The following is a 22,488-nucleotide window of genomic DNA, read 5'->3' on the forward strand; positions in this document are numbered from 1 at the left end:
TTTACCATAGTTCTCAAAAGACACACTCCATTTCCTCACGTAGGAAATATGGCATTAAAACTTCATATGGCACCACTGAGGATAGAGTAACATATTAAAATGACTTTAGGGGAGTTCAATAGTCTTAAAAGCCACATAATACTCCATAAATAATGGAATAAAATATGGGACAGAAGTTCTAGACTCAGGAATGCATTCATAAGGAATGTTTCATGCATAGTTTGAGATGATGATACCATCATTAAATGGGAGTATTTGAGCGGTAATGACAAGGCGGGAGTATCCCCTACGTTTTGCGTTGACTGACACATGGACAACAGCCAATTACATTATAGTCCATTATCATTGAACATAGTCTGTAAACTCCAACGGATTAACAACGTTTATACAACAGGTGGGTCTAATCCTGAATGCTGATTGGTTAAAACCACATTCCAACCCTGTGTCTATTCCACAAGTTACCACCGGCTTAATCTATGACATTAAAATGCCTATTTACTCTGTTCCATCTGACTGCGCAATCCACTGTCTCATCAGCCCAGCCAAGCAATTTATAAACTTGATCTCCACTATAAAAAGCATCGAGACATTATCTCAAATTTCTTTTAGACTAACATTTAGTTTTCAACAGGGGAGATTTGTATAAACCTTGCTGTCTCTCTCCGATATTTGCAACATTGTTTCAATATTCAAATTCAATCTCCAGCTGTCCCATATTAATGAACGAGCGAGGATGAGACAGACAGGCAGGCAATGTTTCTCAGCCAGTCTAAATCATGAATCAGCTGGCATAATTTTTATGGACATATACAAAGAAATATCAACTGAAAAAAGGTACAATGAAACAAAGCATAGCTAGTTTGCAGTCTTTCCAGCTTCAGATTGAAGTGATTGTGTTAGCTGTGTTGTTGTCTAGCTCCTCTGAACAACAGTGTCCTGGCGGGAGAGCACATTTTCTATGCCAGGTGAAATAACGCCTCATTAGCTCATTGTTATGGATGTACCAAATAAATGTAACTCGAAAACATCTTAAACAAATGCAAATGCAGCTACTTTGTTGTTATTCTGGCTGCACTGTTTGGTGTGACTGTAAGTTAGCCGTAGTTGGCTAGCTAGCAAGCAAGGTATAAGAACATTGCCAGCCAGTATGGCAATGGAACATTTAGAACAAACGACTGGGTCACGTCCATAGATACAGAACAAACAAAAAGACTGAACGACTGGGTCGCGTCTCTGGCAACCGAACCAACAGAACTAACGACCAGTCGGTTTGGGTAGCAACCCTAGATTTGTGTCAGGACTTTATCTTGTGGAAGGATGAAATAGTATGAATAAATTCATCAAAATAATGTTTTTAATGAAAATATGTCAATCATTATTTGAATATGTTGGTAACCTGTTGTATTAAAGTGATAATGCCCTCAAAGCCAGGATTATCACTTAAATAACACCACAGATGATACGATTACAAATTGGAAAGACTAGAGAGGAGTGTAACACTTAAATACAGGCCTCTAACAAAACTCCATGACAAATTGATAAGATATGGTATGCATTCACATGGAATGATTTTGATGATGCTACCAACCATCAAAAACCTGAACTGCATTATTCGTAATGATGAGAGACTGAAATGGACCACAAGGGGGGGATTAACCATCATTTTCAGATAATTGACATGGACAGCCAATCCCACTCCACTCAGAGATACCTCTATAATCCACCAGTCTGAAGAGCCTTTGTACTCTCCCCTGTTGCCAGCTGGCCTGTCTGAAGTGTCCATATGGGTCAAATGTTCCGATTCTGGAAAACTCGTACTTTCCCAGGCTGGAGTAAAACCGCCTCTCTCTCCCCAGCTGTGAAGGGCATTCCTAGACTGTTGCACACCGGACAAACGAGCCAATCAGGGCAGAAGTCCAAGCGTGGGCAGTAGAATGTGTTGAGAAGTTGACCCATCATGAAGTTGACCCATTATCAGGATTTGCTACACAAAGGCAATGTGATCCCTCTGCAGGTTATGTGTCTTAAACTTAGCTTGGACAATGGGGAGATATGAAATTGAGGTAGAGCTGAGCACATGGAATATTCACTCCACGAAATACACACTGTGTACAAACCATTGACACAGACGTCTATAGTTGCTAACACACAACACCGTACACAACACTCCACTACAAAGTAACGTACCCTGCTCTGCTGCTCTCTCTTACTGAGAGGTAAATTAGAGTGGAGTAACAGTGGGACTTATTGTTTCCTCTGCAGCCAGTAGGCCCCTGCCCTGGGCTCTAATTGGCCCCTGCCCTGGGCTCCAACCAGCTCCAACAACAGGCTCCAACAGGGCTGACTGATGGAGAACACATGGGGTTGCCATGTTGACCCACCACTCTGGTCACATACCACAGCAGAGCCCAAAGGCCCTTTCTCTACCTGGAGGACATTCTAGTACCTCATCAACACCACAGGAAGGACCTTTCACATTTAAGACACATGTAAAGCTAAATACCAGCGGATTAAGAGGAAATGTAGTTAACACTTTGACCTGTGTTGTGTGTGCATAGAAAATCGGTCAGTGTTACCTAGTGTTTGATTTTTTTGTGTAACATTTCTGGAGTTGATTCAGGTGTTAAATTAACTCTGTTAGTGTTAAATGAACACTCATTGGTGTAAAATAACCCCTGTGTTTGTTGTTAATAACCAGTGTTAAACCAAAACAACGCCCATCATTATCATATTTCCCAGTATGCTCTATTGCAGGTACATTTTTGGAATTGTTTGTTTCAATATCTATGTTTTTGCATGTACATTGATTGAATAGTTAATGTTATGCTACTCAAATATACATAAACATTTTTCTAAACTAATCCTATCTGTTACTTTGATTTATTGCACCCTTTACTGAATGTTTTAGGTAGTCTTAGTCTTCTCAACCCGGCAGTCATTCTGAATGCAGGTTGCAGGGGAATAAAAAAAACAATGGTTGGAAATCTCCACTCGGGATGGATTCCAATAGAAATGTCACATCACTTTGCAAGCCAGCATACTGTGACTTGCAGGGCTGACTTTCCCTGTAAACCATGAGTTTCAGGCCACTGTATTGGGCTAAAACTAGGCCTTCAAAATAAAGGCTTACAAATATGTATTGTATTACAGAGATTTTTATTTGAATGATAATATATTTGCTTAGAACCTCACTTGATGAAGATCACAGGACAGAAAATGAATGAATGCAACATTTACATTACATTTAAGTCATTTAGCAGACGCTCTTATCCAGAGCGACTTACAAATTGGTGCATTCACCTTATGATATCCAGTGGAACAACCACTTTACAATAGTGCATCTAACGCAACAACCATGTCTCTGTCACTAACAAATATAGTCATGGGTGGTAACTCTACAATTTACTCGAAAGGGAAGGCACTCTGGGAAATAAGCAAATAATTAGTGTGTACATTTAACATTGATAAGTGTGGACATGTACAGACACTGGACGAGAGTTCAATTTACAAAAGACCCAGATGCTAGGTCAACCCAGAATGAGAGTAAAAATACCCAACTGATGGTTAAATTAACCAATGTTTGGGTAATTCCAACAACCCAACTTGTTGGGTTATTCACGCAACCCAGCTGTCTGGGTCAAAATAACCCATTGGTTATTCTGTACAATATTTTGCCAGCACTGGTCTACCAAATAACCCAAATTGGTGTATGTCTAACCTGTCAGTGAATCAGTCCAGATCACATCCCACTTGAACCTGCTCTGGTTAGGGGTTTATCTTACTGTCTTAGGCTCAATATACTGTGTTAATCAAACAGTTGTCAAAAATTGTTTGTTTAGTTTTTGATGAAGTTCAATCTATGCTGACATTCTCTAATAACGCCTAATCAAAAGGTTCACCAAGGTTGTCTCTCTTGCACACACACACACACAGACACAGACACAGACACAGACACACACACACACACACACACACACACACACACACACACACACACACACACACACACACACACACACACACACACACACACACACACACTGTAAATAGAACAAGTGGCCTCTCAGATCTTCCCTCAGAGGGACAGGCCATGGCAATCCAGACTGTTCAAATATTCCATCCCTATGGAGACAGAGAAGTTGACGACGGGTGAGAGCACGGAATTTGGTATGTATATATGGCCCTTGTTTCATGGAACAAGGAAATCATGCCATTTATAGACACGCAAACACACACTGTAAACACCAAGGCATTTTTAACTCAAATGCCTCTAGTAAATTGAACTCAAAGTCTTTGAAAATCCATTATTACTTAAGATGTGTATGTGGTACTGATTCAAAACTAAATGAGAAGTCATATCAACTACATTTAAAAAAATTATGATAACAAAGGTACTTTTTACCCAGCATACTCTACTGCAGGTTGATTTTTTAAAATAGTTTTTAATATCTGTGTTTTTGTATGTACATTAAGTGATTGATTCATCTTATGCAACACAAAGATAAACAACGTGTTCAAAGTCCTCAAACTGGGCTAGCAGCTGGGTCTTTTTTTATGTAATCCTTATTTTCAGGAGGCATGGCTTATTGGGGGTGTGGCTTTCAGATAGATCTTATTGACTACCTGTGAGGGTAAATGTCATTCCTCTTCAACATGTTAAGTTTATATATAGTTCTACACCTTCTGGAATATTATGATTATTTATTACATATTATAATAAGGTATGCCACCTTATTGCGTCCTGAGAATGGGATTTACAGAGGCTTTTAGGGAATTCATACATTTCTGTAAACCTCATCAAAGCAAAAATGTCATCTCTTAACATGTGATAACTATACAACAGAACAGATGAACAGGCATGACATTTACTTTCGGGTGGCTAAAAAGAAAGCCACAGCCCTACTAAACCACACTTCCAGTCTTTTGATCTGACACGCTGGGTCATATCTCAATAACCCAGCACAAGAACCCAACATTGCTCTTTTTAAAGTAAATAACCCAACTAAGTGACCCATGCCTGCAACCCAGCAGTTGGATCAACCAAACAACCCAGCATTTTTTTTGTGTGGCACTGGACTGCACTCAACTGGACTAGGGCCTCTGGCCTAGAGGCTTTTGGTTTAATTTGTCCTTCAAAACTCAAAATACCTCTCAAATATCCATACCTTGCAATCACCAACCTGCTATAGACAGAAGTACTTCATCTATTTTGGGGCTTGTCAAACCCTTTACATGCATTTGTCAACACTTTATAGTATTATGGACACAAACACTTTGTTTATCACTCCGTTTTATTGGACTGGCATTACAAGATACAACCCACAATAGCTGACTATGAAACAACTATGAGCTTGTATCAGTGCCTAGAGGAGTGTGATATTTTTTTGAACGCCCTCTGTGTATAAAACCCTCCACAGTCTGCCAGGGGGAGTGGCCGATAGAGGTAGAGAACAACCCTGCCAAATCACTTCTCTGCCCGATGCTAAACAGCCATGAAATTACCATCTCTGGAACATAACTTTCCCTCACACAATCAATTATTCTCTCTGCTCTCTGTCAGTCTCTCCTTCCTGAGAAACCACAGCCTCTGTTTTTCCTACAATAACGAGTTCTGTAGGAGATGTCAACAAGCTGAAGCACCATGGTGTTTTGGGAGATTAGGGTTGTTCCTCAGTGTAGTCATCATGGAGTTAAGAGACATATTCTCATACAGATGTCAGACCGTTGAATACGAGAACACAGATGTCAGACCGTTGAATACGAGAACACAGATGTCAGACCGATGAATACGAGAACACAGATGTCAGACCGATGAATAGGAGAACACAGATGTCAGACCGATGAATACGAGAACACAGATGTCAGACCGTTGAATACGAGAACACAGATGTCAGACCGTTGAATACGAGAACACAGATGTCAGACCGTTGAATACGAGAACACAGATGTCAGACCGTTGAATACGAGAACACAGATGTCAGACCGTTGAATACGAGAACACAGATGTCAGACCGTTGAATACGAGAACACAGATGTCAGACCGATGAATACGAGAACACAGATGTCAGACCGATGAATACGAGAACACAGATGTCAGACCGATGAATACGAGAACACAGATGTCAGACCGATGAATACGAGAACACAGATGTCAGACCGATGAATACAAGAACACAGATGTCAGACCGATGAATACGAGAGAGTGAAAGTGTTGGTCGATGCCCTTCTACAACTGCATTGCCACATCCACATAGTGCCGAGCAGCCGTAAACACAGAACAATGTATGAATATGATCGACCCCTGGGAGATGTTGATATTTGCAAGGTCGCCAGTTAAGCCGCAGACAACTGTCATCCATTCTGAACAGATGTGGTCCAACCCCTGCCAATCCAGGGGTTTACGAACCATCAGCAGAAAAACGATATGAGTCCACTGCTGCATTATTTAACGACCCCAAGAGAGAGATAGGAGATAAATAGATAGATAGATGGAGGGAGAGGGATATAGGGAGAGAGATAGAAGATAGAAACAATAGATGGAGGTAGAGAGAGATAGACAGAGAGAAGTAGATAGTTGGAGAGAGAGATAGAGAGAGAGAGAGAGAGAGAGAGAGGAAGACAAAGAAAGACAGAGAGCGAGAGAAAGAGAAGGACAGACATCTGGGAGGAGAATCTTTTCTGTTTGGTTCATGGACTAATCCATCAACCTGATGAGCAGAATAAGTGGATTTTGGCTCAGAGCCTGGAAAATTTAAGGTGAAAATATGAAAGCAATAAAGAGTAAAATAAAAGACTAAACAAATTTAGAAAATAAACGAGGATTGTGAAAACAGACTATTGCCATTTTAGGATATTCAACAAAATAGCAGGCCGCACCTGCTATCCTACCTCATATAAACATCAGAGGACTCAGCACGAGTGTTTATAATGTTAAACACAAATTAATAATTTATCAATATACAGTATACACTCTTAGAAAAAAAGGTGCTATCTAGATTCTAGAACTTAAAGGGTTCTTTGGCTGTCCCCATAGGACGACCCTTTGAAGAACTGTTTTTGGCTCCAGATAGAACCCTTTTTGGGTTCCATGTAGAACCATTTTCACAGAGGGTTCTCCTATGGGGACAGCCGAAAAACCCTTTTGGAACCAAAAGAGTGTAACTAGGTCTAGTGAATGTGAGGGAGTGAGAATAGGGAGTGATAGAGACCAGAGGATGTTTTTCTTTCTTTTGTTTGCTGCAACAAAGGTCAGGGGAACAACATGCCAAGGTGCCAACTAGGGAGATATCCCCTCTTACAGCCTTGGGAGAGAGAGAGAGAGACAGCGAGCGAGAGAGAGAGAAAACATAGACGGTCTGACCCTCACTCACAAGGCCTTCGCATCCTTAAAGCTGTGGAATGTTCTTCCTGTCTCTCACATCTACTCCTCCTTATGGGGTTTCCTTTAACCACGGTGACCGTAAAGGTCAGAGGCATACTGTAAAGTCCCAACACAGCCGGGTCAGACTACAATTCCCTCAAGCCACATTCTTTTCTTTTTAAGAACTCACTAACAAAGCATTCTTCTTCTCACTGGCCCTGTGTTTTAAGAACTGAATAACTGTGTCCTTGTGGTTTAACGTCACATAAAGTTTGAACTGGGGGGTTAACAGTTCCTATGAGAATACTTTGAAGATGAGTGGGAAAGAACCAAACTGGGCACTGAGCACATTGTAGTAGATACTACACAGCCTTTGATCAGCTGATTTATGAGTGAAATCTTTGGTTTGAATACTTAGCATTTCTTTGTCTGAGTTTAAGCATGCACGGTAACAAGGGCTCTGTTAGAATACAACTCTTCACATATTATCAGTTAGATACTGTGCCCCCTGTGACTTTCTAGCTGGTCTCCATGGTAATCACACACCCTCACTCCTAAGAGATAACAAACACACACACACACCGTCAAGAGGATATCAAAGCTCACTGTCAATAAGTGATTGGTTCCTCTTACAGATCCTCTCTCCGTATTGGTTGATTGTGAAGCCCCTCTGTCTCTCCCTCTTGGTCCATTATATTATTATGAACCTGGTGTTTAGTGTTTCACTTCCTCCCTGCATTCACAACATCTGTCATGAATCTCCCACATCTCCTCCCCACCTCACCCCCTATCTCCTCCCCACCTCTCCCCCATCTCCTCCCCACCTCTTCCCCATCTCCTCCCCACCTCTCCCCCATCTCCTCCCCACCTCACCCCCTATCTCCTCCCCACCTCACCCCCTATCTCCTCCCTATCTCCTCCCTACCTCACCCCCTATCTCCTCCCCACCTCACCCCCTATCTCTCCCCCATCTCCTCCCCACCTCACCCCACCTCTCCCCCCTCCTCACCCCCTATCTCCTCCCCATCTCACCCCCTATCTCCTCCCCAACTCTCCCACATCTCCTCCCCACCTCTCCCCCATCTCCTCCCCACCTCACCCCTATCTCCTCCCCACCTCTCCCCCATCTCCTCCCCACCTCACCCCTATCTCCTCCATCTCCCCCCTCTCCTCCCCACCTCTCCCCCATTTCTCCTCCCCACCTCACCCCCTATCTCCTCCCCACCTCACCCCCTATCTCCTCCACACCTCTCCCCCATCTCAGCCCCCAGCTCCTCCCCACCTCTCCCCCATCTCCTCCCCACCTCTCCCCCATCTCCTCCCCACCTCTCGCCTATCTCCTCCACACCTCTCTTCCTGTCCTCCGTTCCTGACCTTCCTCTCCTCCATTTTACTAACAGGGCCCTGACCCTCTAGAGGAGGGTCCAGTTTGCCCCCCACCCATCCCCTCTCTTTACTGTTAAGTTAATGGTGTGAGTTTCACCACTTTCCCTAACAGCATGTGTGATAAGGTGATAAAGACGTGAGACAAAGAGGTTGGACAATAGCCCATTAGTAGATATACTGGGAGTCAAACAGTAATGGATCTGAGTTCATGTGTTACGCAGATAGAGAGGTCCATATTGATGAAGGTCTGGTTGGGTGTTATCACAGTTGCACTGTTATGGTGCTTTCATACCTCCTGAATAGCCAATGAATACCTTCATTATAGGTATAGAGTTGAGGAGAGTTGTGTAGAGATGGAGATAGAGCTGGGTGTTATATAGTGTTCCCCACCTCTCCCCCATCTCCTCCCCACCTCTTCCCCATCTCCTCCCCACCTCTCCCCCATCTCCTCCCCACCTCATTGTTTGGCTGTTAGACAGCCAAACAATGAAGAAAATGTGACTTACCCTGGCACCCTTCTCAGGGAAACATTTGCATCCCCCGCTGCAGTCTCTTCCTCCACATGGCCCATTGTCCTTCTTACCACCCTGGAGAACATAACACAGAGGACTGGGTTAGAGACAACAAAACAATATCATGATAACTCACCACATGAGAGTAATACAGTAATGACTGCAAAATATACTGTATATTTACATTTAAGTCATTTAGCAGACGCTCTTATCCAGAGCGACTTACAAATTGGAAAGTTCATACATATTCATCCTGGTCCCCCCGTGGGGAATGAACCCACAACCCTGGCGTTGCAAGCGCCATGCTCTACCAACTGAGCCACACGGGACCGTTGGGTATATCAAACCCAAGGTACAATTTGTTCATGTATAGCTTAAAGGTGCCGTATGGTATATGGATGTGCATGGGATATGCATGTGAATAGTTGAACAGGCATGTCACTTAATTGTATACAGCAGTCTATTTAGTCATAGGATCTGCTGTGCTGTGAATGTTGTATATATATATATATATATATATATATATATATATATTTATAAAATACAGAACTGTCTGTGTGTGTATAGCGTGGTTGTACACTGTCTGTATAGACTAGTTGTTTATGACTGTCGGGTCATTGCATGACTGCGTACAATAGTCTGAGTGCTGAATGTATTTAATGGAAAAGAGATGTATGTTTCTGGACGATGCACCATGCTGCCTTGTTGAAAACATGACCGAGTGGCGCAGATTACTGTTTGATTTGAGAAGGGCGTTCCTCCCGCACCGCTTTTCCCGTTAATGTCAAGGGCCATAGACTGATGACCCGCAGCTCAGCATAATCCAATCTGCCATTGAGTCCATAGTGGACCATGCAAGGAGTCTCTAAGGCTGGTTTATCTTCTGACATCATTGGACTGTGTACTCCTACACCCCCCACCTACACAGTTACACCAGGGCCTGCTTAGACAGCAATCGTCAACCTCAATCCCTCAACCGCCCTTTCAAAAAACTCCCAAAACGGTAAAAACAGTCACTTTATGTCCTCAGCAACACAAAGTGGCGGATCTGGACTGTTAAGAATTGTCCCTCATTACTGCGACACAACATGTTAGACACAGATCTGACAAAGAGCACATTGAGACCCTCCCCGGGCTCACAAAGAGAGTCTTTCACCATGCAGATGAAGTTCTTTCATGATCCCCTATCTGCCACAACACAAAGGACCTTGTTCTCGTCCCCTATGGAATGCATGGGGCTCAATTTCCTCTCTAACTGGCTGTATCTATCTGAGGGTCTGTGAATCTAAAGGAAACCCGTCTTTAGCAGACCATAGAGCTGCAGTAGAGCCATAATGTGGGAAGGAATAGCCCAGACTGAATAATTGCTGAATGGTAGGCCTACACCAAAGACTTGACTTGAGACAGTGTCATTCAAATCTATATTCCACCTGCGTTTAAAGATCAAAACAACCTGAACTGGCTTTCACTACTTGGCAACATTTCCTTAATCTGCACAGACATTACAGGACTGGACAGGTGAAACCGTATCTGGTAGTCAACCAGCATCCTCCATATTGCTTCCATCCAACCTGCATTCTCGCACCAGTACAGGTGCAGCAGAGGATAAGGATAGGAAGCCACGTCAGACTATTGGAATGGACCCTTGCTGAGATGTGACATCACAGAGGCATTGCGTGAATCGCCTGGAAAGTGGACTGGAAACCCACAAGCTACACAATAGGATACATCACCTCCGGACAGACACAAAGGACAAAGACGTTCCACCTCCAAAAAAGGACAAAAACATGACATGTGTCTGTGGAATCCATTTGGGTTTGCTGTTTGGCCTAAAATAGTTGATGATTATTTCAGCTGAAGACAATGATATTGTGTTACAGTACATCCTGCCCCAACCCACCACCATCACAACAACCTGCACTTTCCGACATCATCTTTTCCAGGCGCTACACTAATTACCTTAACATCCTTCATAGCATAGCGAGCGCCTGAGGCTTCTCAAGGAGAGGCCAGGGGTTTCATTGGGTGGAGAATGGGGGATTGAGGTACGCTTAGGGGCGGCTTGGAGGCTTATAACATGGTCCTGTCCATGAAGTCAATGGTTCATCGAGTTAGTTGACAACTATTCTTTGAGATATCAGCTGATGTACGAAGGGCTATATAAATAAATTTGATTTGATATTCACATCAAATGAAGATGTGATTAATTCATTTCATAGATTTGCAACTGGGTCAACCAAAGGAGGTCAAAGGTCAATTGAATTAATTAGTTCACAAGACACAAACCACAAAGGTATTTAATTTCCTCTGAATTTGTTCTCTCAATCCTCACTTCCTGACTCCTGGTCCTAGAGGAAGTACCGAGTGTGGAGGCTTTTGTCATAGCCCAGCACTAACACTTTTACTTCAGCTAGCTAAGCATGGTATTGAGGATTAGTTGTATGGGTTGGGACAAAGGCCAGCATACACTGCAGCTGTCCAGAACCAGCGTTCCCAGCTGTCCAGAACCAGCGTTCCCAGCTGTCCAGAACCAGCGATCGCAGCTGTCCAGAACCAGCGTTCCCAGCTGTCCAGAACCAGCGTTCCTAGCTGTCCAGAACCAGCGTTCGCAGCTGTCCAGAACCAGCGTTCCCAGCTGTCCAGAACCAGCATTCCCAGACTTGAAGCCAGACGTCCTCCTAGAATGTTGTCCCTGAACAGTTGATCAGACCAGACCACCCACGTACACAACACACCAGCTGAGGCTTTGGCTCAGGGACAAGCATTTGGATTATTACCATTTATCTGACACCTAAGGCCATTGGGCCAGAGGACCAAATCCCAGTCTCGTCAGTGACCAAATGAACAATGGAACCAAACTCAACACTACTGCAGTGTGCAGGACAGCCAGGGTAACAGAGGAAAGCTTCAGAAAAACTGCCTCACACGAAGATCCAAGATGGAGGACGCAATGGTAATCTGTATGACTCTATGTCTGTGGAGTGTAAAACAGAAAACTTCAGACCTCCTATGTTCATGTACAGTAACTCTCATATAAAAATTGACATGATGAATTGAGACGGGATCGGATCCGTCTTCTCCCCTATTCTGAATGAATTGGACAGTCTGGGACTGCTATAGTGAATGGCTGAGCTATAGTTTCAGTGCCTATCCTGTTTGTTTCTAGGAAACCCAACATGACAAGCACCAAGAAACTCCAATAAGAGAAACTGTATAATCTGTTTCTGTTTGAAACTTAACTTTTGTAGTTGTCTCTGTGACTGTCCAATGTTAATTATCTTTCATGTTTCATGCTCAGAACTGGCTAGACTCTGTGGTCTGCGAGCCCCTTCATGGTCACAACCATCTACTCTCCGTGGGCTGTCTGATCAGAACACATGCATGAAAATTGGAACCATGTGAACGGCAGGTCTGTGGCACTTAAATCCAGCACTCTATGGGACTATGTTTAGACCAGGGCGATATCTAAAAGTCTAAAGAGCATGACCGTGACAAAACAGCAAAAGAAAAGAAAATGGAGAACGTTCCCATATTTCTGAATCCAGAATATTCCAGACAACATTGACCACAACAATAAACAAACAGTCAGACATGCTGTCTTACATGGGAATGAGACAAAAAAGAGAGTCTGGGATAAATTAGACAAACATCACACACATGCACGCTCATACATTAACACTGTCAAACTGTGATGTATTTATTTTCTTGGACATGCCTACGACTTCTTGGATAAAAACACGTCTGTCTAGTTGCAGAAGTGGTGCACATCGTAACTCACCCAGATAAGCGTTACGAGCAAAGTCAATGGCTTTGTTTCCTGTACAGTCTATCTTTCCCTGAAACAGGTGGTGTAAAGTACTTAAGTAAAAATACTTTAAAGTACTACTTAAGTAGTTTTTTGGGGTATCTGTACTTTACTTGACTATTTATATTTTTGACTACTTTTACTTTTTACTCCATACATTTTCCTTGACACCCAAAAGTACTCGTTAAAACTGCTCTTTCCCTGTGATTGCAAGAATTGTTGTGCAATGACTTGAATGTATGTTTCCCTCCATATGGCATTCATAACTTGAATGTGCCTCAAGAGGAATATTTATCTCGCATAGAACATACAACAACCAGCCGACTAGGTAAATGGATAAACTATTCTACTGTGGGAATGTCAGATTTATCTATTCATTACTTGTTTTGTTTTCAGTTCCAACCCCGATAGTGGAGTCTACTGATGGATTCCAAGGAAAGCCAGGCTTCCCCAAAAAATGTAACAAGAAAAAATACATATACACTGAACAAAAATATAAACGCAACATGCAACAATTTCAGCAATGTCACTGAATTACAGTCATATAAGGAAATAAGTCAATTGAAATACATTCATTATGCCCTAATCTATGGATTTGTCAACTGGGTACACTGATATGCATCTGCTGGTCACAGATACCTTAAAAAAGATAGAGGCTTGGATCAGAAAACCAGTCAGTATCTGGTGTGACCAACATTTGCCTCATGCAGCACGACACATTTCCTTCGCATAGAGTTGATCAGGCTGTTGATTGTGGCCTGTGGAATGTTGTCCCACTCCTCTTCAATAGATGTGGGTAGCAGGGTAGCCTAGCGTTGGACTAGTAATCGGAAGGTTGCAAGTTCAAATCTCTGAGTTGACAAGGTACAAATCTGTTGTTCTGCCCCTGAACAGGCAGTACAGGGGCACTGTTCCTAGGCTGTCATTGAAAATAATTTGTTTGAATTTGTTCTTGCCTAGTTAAATAAAGGTAAAAAAGGTTAAAATATATATTTTTTTAAAGGTGTGAAGTTGCTGGATATTTGCGGGAACTCGAACACGCTGTTGTACATGTCGATCCAGAGCATCCCAAACATGCTCAATGGGTGACATGTCTGGTGAGTATGCAGGTCATGGGACATTTTCAGCTTCCAGTAATTGTGTAGAGATCCTTGCGACATGGGGCCGTGCATTATCATGCTGGCGGATGAATGGGCCTCAGGATCTCGTCACGTTATCTCTGTGCATTCAAATTCCATCTATAAAATGCAACTGTGTTTGTTGGCCAAAGCTTATGCCTGCTCATACCATAACCACACCGTCACCATAGGGCACTCTGTTCACAACGTTGACATCAGCAAACTGCTCGCCCACACAACGTAATACACGCTGTCTGCCACCTGCCCGGTACAGTTGAAACCGGGATTAATCTCCAGCGTGCCAGTGGCCAGCATTTGCCCACTGAAGTCGATTACGACCACGAACTGCAATCAGGTCTAGACCCTGGTAAGGACGACGAGCACACAGATGATCTTCCCTGAGACGGTTTCTGACCGTTTGTGCAGAAATTCTTTGGTTGTGCAAGCCCACAATTTCTTCAGCTGTCTGGATGGCTGATCTCAGATGATCCAACAGGTGAAGAAGCCGGACGTGGAGGTCCTGGGCTGGCATGGTTACACGTGGTCTGCGATTGTGAGGCCGGTTGGACGTACTTCCAAATTCTCTAAAACGACGTTTGGTAGATATATTAACATTAAATTCTCTGGCAATAGCTCTGGTGAACATTCATGTATTCAGCATTCCAATTGCACGCTCCCTCAAAACTTGAGACATCTGTGGCATTGTGTTGTGTGACAAAACTGCACATTTTAGAGTGGCCTTTTATTGTCCTCAGCACAAGGTGCTGATCATGCCGTTTAATCAGCTTCTTGATATGCCACACCTGTCAGCTGGATGGATTATCTTGGCGAAGGAGAAATGCTCACTAACAGAGATGTAGACAAATGAGTGCACCACATTTTTGAGAAATACGCTTTTTGCGTGTATGGAAAATTTCTGGGATCTTTTAATTCAGCTCATGAAAAATGGGACCAATACTTTAAATGTTGCGTTTATATTTCTGTTCACTATACAATTATGTATCTTTCCTCTTGCTGTGTTTTATAATTTTCCTTCAATTTGCAAAAGGCTAAATGTATCTCATCGGAGAAAGCATCCGAGCAAGCAAAACAGCGCCCCTCTTTTCCAGTGTGTGTAGCCCATCTATCTGATGCTGTCTGGTCAAAAAGAGTATTATATTGTTGCCGCCCTCAGCATTGAATGCAAATGAAGCCAGTGAGCTTTTGGCCTCCCTTGATAAAAATATATATAACATAATAGCCAATCAGCGGTCCTGGCGCACCATGAGAAAGTGTCAAGGGAAGCCAGTGTAGATTTGGCCTCACACCAATCACATCACATCAAAAGAATAAAGTCATTTACAGAAAAATGTACACTTGAATAATTGCATCTCGTGTCGTTGTCCTCCAGTGGCTAGCTAGCTAAAATGTTCCCTTTCCTAAATTAGCCATGGATGGAGATAGGGATTTGGACTTGGCTTTACTTAATTCTCTGTACTGGCCAATGACTACAACGCCGATTATGATATAACCATAAATTCATGCATTGTGCCCCTGGCCTGAGAGGATGGAAGTTCAATATATAGATAGATGTAGTAGCCTAACGTTAACTAGCTAGCCTGGTGCATCATAGCCCATGAAAGGAAGTTAAGCTAGAGAGTAAAAACTCTCGACAACAAAAACTTAAAGCGTGTACTGTATGACAGAATGATAGACCGTTTCATCAACATGCCATTGGCGTTTCTCTACATGTAGTAAACATGTTTTTTCTACTTGCATGCACAAACAAACACACACACACACACACACACACACACACACACACACACACACACACACACACACACACACACACACACACACACACACACACACACACACACACACAAAAAATCAGTGCCATGGACAGCTACGTCATACTGTATTTAGCTTACGTTGATTAGACTAAATTGTTTTTGGTATCTTTTAGTTGTCTCTGTATTAAACTAAGCATTGCTGATTTGATGATGTTGAAATGTTGAAGTTGATCCCGGGTGGCGCAGGGGTCTAGGGCACTGCATCGCAGGGCTAGCTGCGCCACCAGAGTCTCTGGGTTCGCGCCCAGGCTCTGTCGCAGCCGGCCGCGACTGGGAGGTCCGTGGGGCGACGCACAATTGGCCTAGCGTCGCCCGGGTTAGGGAGGGTTTGGCCGGTAGGGATATCCTTGTCTCATCGCGCTCCAGCGACTCCTGTGGCGGGCTGGGCGCAGTGCGCGCTAACCAAGGGGGCCAGGTGCACGGTGTTTCCTCTGACACATTGGTGCGGCTGGCTTCCGGGTTGGAGGCGCGCTGTGTTAAGAAGCAGTGCGGCTTGGTTGGGTTGTGCTTCGGAGGACGCATGGCTTTCGACCTTCGTCTCTCCCGAGCCCGTACGGGAGTTGTAGCGATGAGACAAGATAGTAATTACTAGCGATTGGATACCACGAAAATTGGGGAGAAAAAGGGGGTAAAAAAAAATAATAATAATAAAAAATAATAAAAAAATGTTGAAGTTGAAATGGTGCTGGAATAGTGGAGACAGCTCCTGTTTTCTTTTCGACTTGCGGTAACTTTCTGTGGTTCTAAATAAATGGTTGTTTACTAGTCAGGAAATGTTGGAAACATTAACTTGCTTGACCATGCTGTAGGTCATGTAACTGTTTGTTACAGTACATTCAAAATGCTTTGTGGACTTCTCTGGACAGGTTTTGTGATGAAACACAGGTGTGGTTGAAATTATTATGCCACTGTGCCTTCTGGTTGTCTCAGCCTTAGGCCTACAGTTTATCACGGTGGCAAGGCATATGAACTAATAGGTTATAGCGCAAACAATGTAATTATCACAACACATAGGTTGTAATATGTCTTTTTTGCCTGGCTTGGATTCCCCAGTGATTTTACCCATGAGCCGCTACTGAACCCCCAGTGAGGAACAGTGTTCCACTGTACAGCCCACGCTGTCCCAAAGCATCATGGGAGGTTTACAGCACCTCAGAGAGAACCAGACCTCTGACCCCCGATGATGAGGTCCTCGTTGGATCAATGAGGACATACGTACTTACGTCTCCGGCCCATACCCTAACCCTGCCGACGCACAGCTGTGCACATATGCAGGGCACATCATTTCCTGTGACATTTTGTAATCCGTATCAGGTCATTAATCTGTCCCACACTTATAGACTTCAGATAGAGACATATGGAGAGGAAACATAAAGATAGCTTTTTCATTTAGGGAATGACAGCTGGACTTTGGGGAGAGGACAATGACGGCATTTCTAATTAACTAATTGAATCTCCTGTTTCCACCTGTACTTTACCTTTTTCTAAATAGGGGTATGTTATGTGTGGTGCTCTGTGCCTTTTTTAGGATGGCTCAAGGCTCAAGGTGTCCTTAACCACAGATCAAGGAAAATACCTCACATCCTAGCTATACCACGAGGGCGACCCTGCATCAGTGGTTAACTTCTACCGTAAGTCTCACAAAGTGGTAGTTACATATATTCACAGATCATGACCGCCATGTCAAAACAGTCATCAAGATCAATCAACCTGAAGTGAAGGATATGACCGATATTTCTTCAAAGATGGCTTCTCATCTTACACACATGAAACGGTGAAGTGGAGCACAAATACTGTTCTCTTTGTGACTCCCCGTAGCTCCAGGAGATCAGATGAACCCAGATCACAGATCAGAGAGGACGGGAGGTCAGGATCCCTGTTTAATCTGTGATCGTCTGATCACCACTGACACTGTGTTCAAAGGAAACACTAGAGCAAATAACAGTAAAATACTGCTTCACTAATAACTATTGGTATTCTAATATCAGTACAATATAGAGGATATACATCAGAGGTCAGACGCAGGTAAAATATAGCTTCTCTAAGTACACCAATCTCAGTCTAAGTGCCTTTGGTGTTGACGGTAACTGAATCTCCTGACTTTAAACCACAGGAAACATGACCATGAGCGGTACAGCATTGGTCGCCCGTGCACCTCATGGTCAGACCGTTTGGCGACTGTAGTTGCTCATGCTTTGTGGAGTACTGAACTTTGACTTTTAATCCCTGAACCTGGCCCAGAAGAATGGGGGCCCGCAAGGGGCTGAACAGGTTGTTGTCATGGTTAAATGCTCCCAAAGCGATGTAGAAAGTTTTAATGGGCCATCAACCTTCAGATCAACTCTACAAGAGTCATAATACACTTTCTACTGAACTGAAACCAGCACTATTAGTCTATACGCAATATAATTCATTGGCATTTAATTCACTTGGAGGTTGTGTTGTTCTCCCAAAGCAGCTTGCTCTCCCTTCATTAGGACTTCAGACCCAGTCTCTCCTTTTAGTTGACCTTTTTACTGTGTGTGTGTGTGTGTGTGTGTGTGTAGGCGGTGAAGATGGGAAGGAATGTTTGATTCAGAGAGAAGAGGAGTATGGGGGAGGAAGAGACTCCATCCGTCCACTCAATGCATGCTTTATGAGATGGAATGTGACTGACCCTGTGTGTGTGTGTGTGTGTGTGTGTGTGTGTGTGTGTGTGTGTGTGTGTGTGTGTGTGTGTGTGTGTGTGTGTGTGTGTGTGTGTGTGTGCGTGTGCGTGTGTGCGTGTGCGTGTGTGCGTGTCTAAATATGGCCAGGGTATACCACGGCAGCTGCGGTACCTCACACTAATAGATGTAGAAAAGCATGACTTTAAAAGGGGCCAGTGGAAGCAAAATATAGCCCATAACATCAAAGATCCACCATCATATTTTACAGTAGGTATGGGGTTCTTTTCTGCTTATTCATCCTTATTTCGACGCCAAACCCTCTACTGGTGTGCGGAGTCGAAGAGCTATATTTTCATGTCATCCAACAAATGTAAATGCCTTAAGTTTGCTAAACAGCATTGGAACTTGGATTGGAACCGATACTATGGTCAGATGACATGAAAATAGAGCTGGGTATGTGATCTGGGTATGTGATCTGGCTATGTGATCTGGGTATGTGAACAATAATGCAGGAATCAATGGGAGTGACGTTTCTTTCACTTAATTAATGTTCAGCGATTTCTGTGTCTGGCTGAAGGAGACAAATTAAATCTCTTAAATGAAAATAGGAATGTGACCCACATGTTGATGTCCTAGTTCAGTACTGCTTACCAGCCATGACCAATTCATTGGTAAAATCAGTACACTCCAACAGAGACTGAGCTTGTGTCAGTCAGTCAATGACTGTGAACCAAACATTCAGGTCAATCAGATGAGGTTAGTTCCATGGGTCAGAGTTAGAAGAAAGTTACATCACCCTCTTGAATGTCAAAGATTGGAATTAAAAACCACACAGACTCAAGCAGTACCTTGCCAGTAGGGCCTAACCAAAAGGCCAATGTTACTATGAGAAATGCCAGTAATCTTTTAGAGGGACAGAACTGTAGAGGAAGAAACAAGGTGGTATATTGTGTTTGTCTCCAGACGTTATATCTTATATTGCTTCTCTTGGATGTGGCACGGGAATACACATACGCAAATACACACACAAGTATGTCTTACATTTAATGACCCATATGTTGCAGATAGTGGCATGTTATGACTGCGTCTATCTCCCTCTCCCATTTCACTCTCTCTTTTTTTTCTCTCAGCCTCTGTCACTTTTTCCCTGTCTCTGTTTCTGTCTCTGTCTCTCTCACCTCTTTGCTAACTACCTCTCTCAAAGAGTGCAGTGTATAAAGTCAGAACATCTTCTGTCTCAGCCACTGCCTGTCACCAAGGGAGTACCCCACGGCTCGATCCTAGGCCCCACGCTCTTCTCAATTTACATCAACAACATAGCTCAGGCAGTAGGAAGCTCTCTCATCCATTATATGCAGATACAGTTTATACTCAGCTGGCCCCTCCCCAAATGTTGTGCTAAATGCTCTTCAACAAAGATTTCTTAGTGTCCAACAAGTTTTTTCTACTCTGAACCTTGTTCTGAACACCTCCAAAACAAAGGTCATGTGATTTGGTAAGAAGAATGCCCCTCTCCCACAGGTGTTATTACTACCTCTGAGGGTTTAGAGCTTGAGTTAGTCACCTAATACAAATACTTGGGAGTATGGCTAGACGGTGCACTGTCCTTCTCTCAGCACATATCAAAGCTGCAGGCTAAAGTTAAATCTAGACTTGGTTTCCTCTATCGTAATCGCTCCTCTTTCACCCCAGCTGCCAAACCAACCCTGATTCAAATGACCATCTTACCCATGCTAGATTACGGAGACATCATTTATAGATTGGCAGGTAAGGGTGCTCTCGAGCGGCTAGATGTTCTTTACCATTCGGCCATCAGATTTGCCAGCAATGCTCCTTATAGGACACATCACTGCACTCTATACTTCTCTGTAAACTGGTCATCTCTGTATACCCGTCGCAAGACCCACTGGTTGATGCTTATTTATAAAACCCTCTTAGGCCTCACTCCCCCCTATCTGAGATATCTACTGCAGCCCTCATCCTCCACATACCACACCCATTCTGCCAGTCACATTCTGTTAAAGGTCCCCAAAGCACACACATCCCTGGGCCGCTAGTTTTTTCTGTTCACTGCAGCTTGCGACTGGAATGAGCTGCAACAAACACTCAAACTGGACAGTTTTATCTCAATCTCTTCATTCAAAGACTCAATCATGGACACTCTTACTGACAGTTGTGGCTGCTTTGTGTGATGTATTGTTGTCTCTACCTTCTTGCCCTTTGTGCTGTTGTTTGTGCCCAATAATGTTTGTACCATGTTTTGTGCTGCTACCATGTTGTGTTGCTACCATGTTGTTGTCATGTTGTGTTGCTACCAGGATGTGTTGTCATGTGTTGCTGCCTTGCTCTGTTGTCTTAGGTCTCTCTTCATGTAGTGTTGTGTTGTCTCTCTTGTTGTGATGTGTGTTTTGTCCTATATTTATATTGTATTTATTTTGAATTTTTAATCCAAGGCCCCCGTCCCCGCAGGAGGCCTTTTGCCTTTTGGTAGGTTGTCATTGTAGATAAGATAAGATTTGTTCTTAACTGACTTGCCTAGTTAAATAAAGGTTAAATAAAAAAATTAAACATAAAAAATGTATTTCTCTCTCCGAGTGTGTGTCCCATCGCAAGATCATTTTAGATAATTTCCTTAATATATCCTCATGGGTTGTAAGTTTTCATCTGAGGCCAAAGCAAATTATGGTCCCTGCAGTTCACAGACATGCCTACACAATTTGAGTAACACACACATAGTACAGTAGATGTCGGCTGTAAAGTAGACTTACTGGACAAGTCCTGCTGCTCAATGCTTACGTCTGTCTCTGTGACTCACATAAGGGTCATTGGAACCATTGACACCAAGACATTGTATCACAAATTCAAACACCTTTTCGGTGTTTGACTATCCATTAGTCTCTTTCGCCCTTTCCTCAATCTTCCTTTATCTCTGCGTTTTATTATTTCCTTTGTTTTAATACATTTTCTCTTTCTCAGTCTTTTGATTGAGGGAAGGGCGAACCAACTGGCAAGTGTCTTCACTGACATTTTTAACCTGTCCATGACCCAGTCTATAATACCTACATGTTTCAAGCAGACCACCATAGTCCCTGTGCCCAAGAAAGTGAAAGTAACCTGCCTAAATGACTACTGCCCCCGTAGCACTCAGGTCGGTAGCAATGAAGTGCTTGGAAAGGCTGGTTATGGCTCACATCAACACCATCAACCCAGAAACCCTAGACCCACTCCAATTTGCATACCGCCCCAACAGATCCACAGATGATGCAATCTCAATTGCACACCACATTGCCCTTTCCTACATTGACCAAAAGGGACACCTATGTGAGAATGCTATTCATTGACTACAGCTCAGCATTCAACACCACAAAAAGCTCATCACTAAGCTAAGGACCCTGGGACTAAACTCCTCCCTCTGCAACTGGATCCTGGACATCCTGACTGCCCCCAGGTGGTAAGGGAAGGCAACGACACATCTGTCACGCTGATTCTCAACACGGGGGCCCCTCAGGGGTGCGTGCTTAGTTCCTCCTGTACTCCCACAACTACGTGGCCAAGCACGACTCAAACACCATAATTTAGTTTGCTGACGACACAACGGTGGTTGGCCTGATCACCGACAACAATGAGACAGCCTTTTGGGAGGAGGTCAGAGACCTGGCAGTGTGGTGCCAGGACAATAACCCCTCCCTCAACGTGTGCAAGACAAAGGAGCCGATCGTGGACTACAGGAAAAGGAGGGCCGAACACGCCCAGGGTTGTAGTGGAGCGGGTTGAGAGCTTCAAGTTCCTTGGTGGCCACGTCACCAACAAACCATCATTGTCCA

At 43.5% G+C, this 22,488-nt stretch overlaps 1 protein-coding gene across 1 annotated transcript in view; it reads right to left on the reverse strand.

Annotated features, from left to right (window-relative positions):
• The window catches only part of LOC139538694 (collagen alpha-2(IV) chain-like), a 104,945-nt gene that overhangs the window by 46,793 nt on the left and 35,664 nt on the right, over nt 1-22,488 (reverse strand). The window contains exon 4 of the mRNA XM_071341052.1: nt 9,253-9,333. Within this exon, the coding sequence (XP_071197153.1) occupies nt 9,253-9,333 (81 nt within the window). The remainder of the gene's footprint in view (nt 1-9,252; nt 9,334-22,488) is intronic.

This window comes from Salvelinus alpinus, chromosome 14 (assembly GCF_045679555.1).
Source record: "Salvelinus alpinus chromosome 14, SLU_Salpinus.1, whole genome shotgun sequence".
In the NCBI taxonomy this organism is placed as follows: Eukaryota; Metazoa; Chordata; class Actinopteri; order Salmoniformes; family Salmonidae; genus Salvelinus; species Salvelinus alpinus.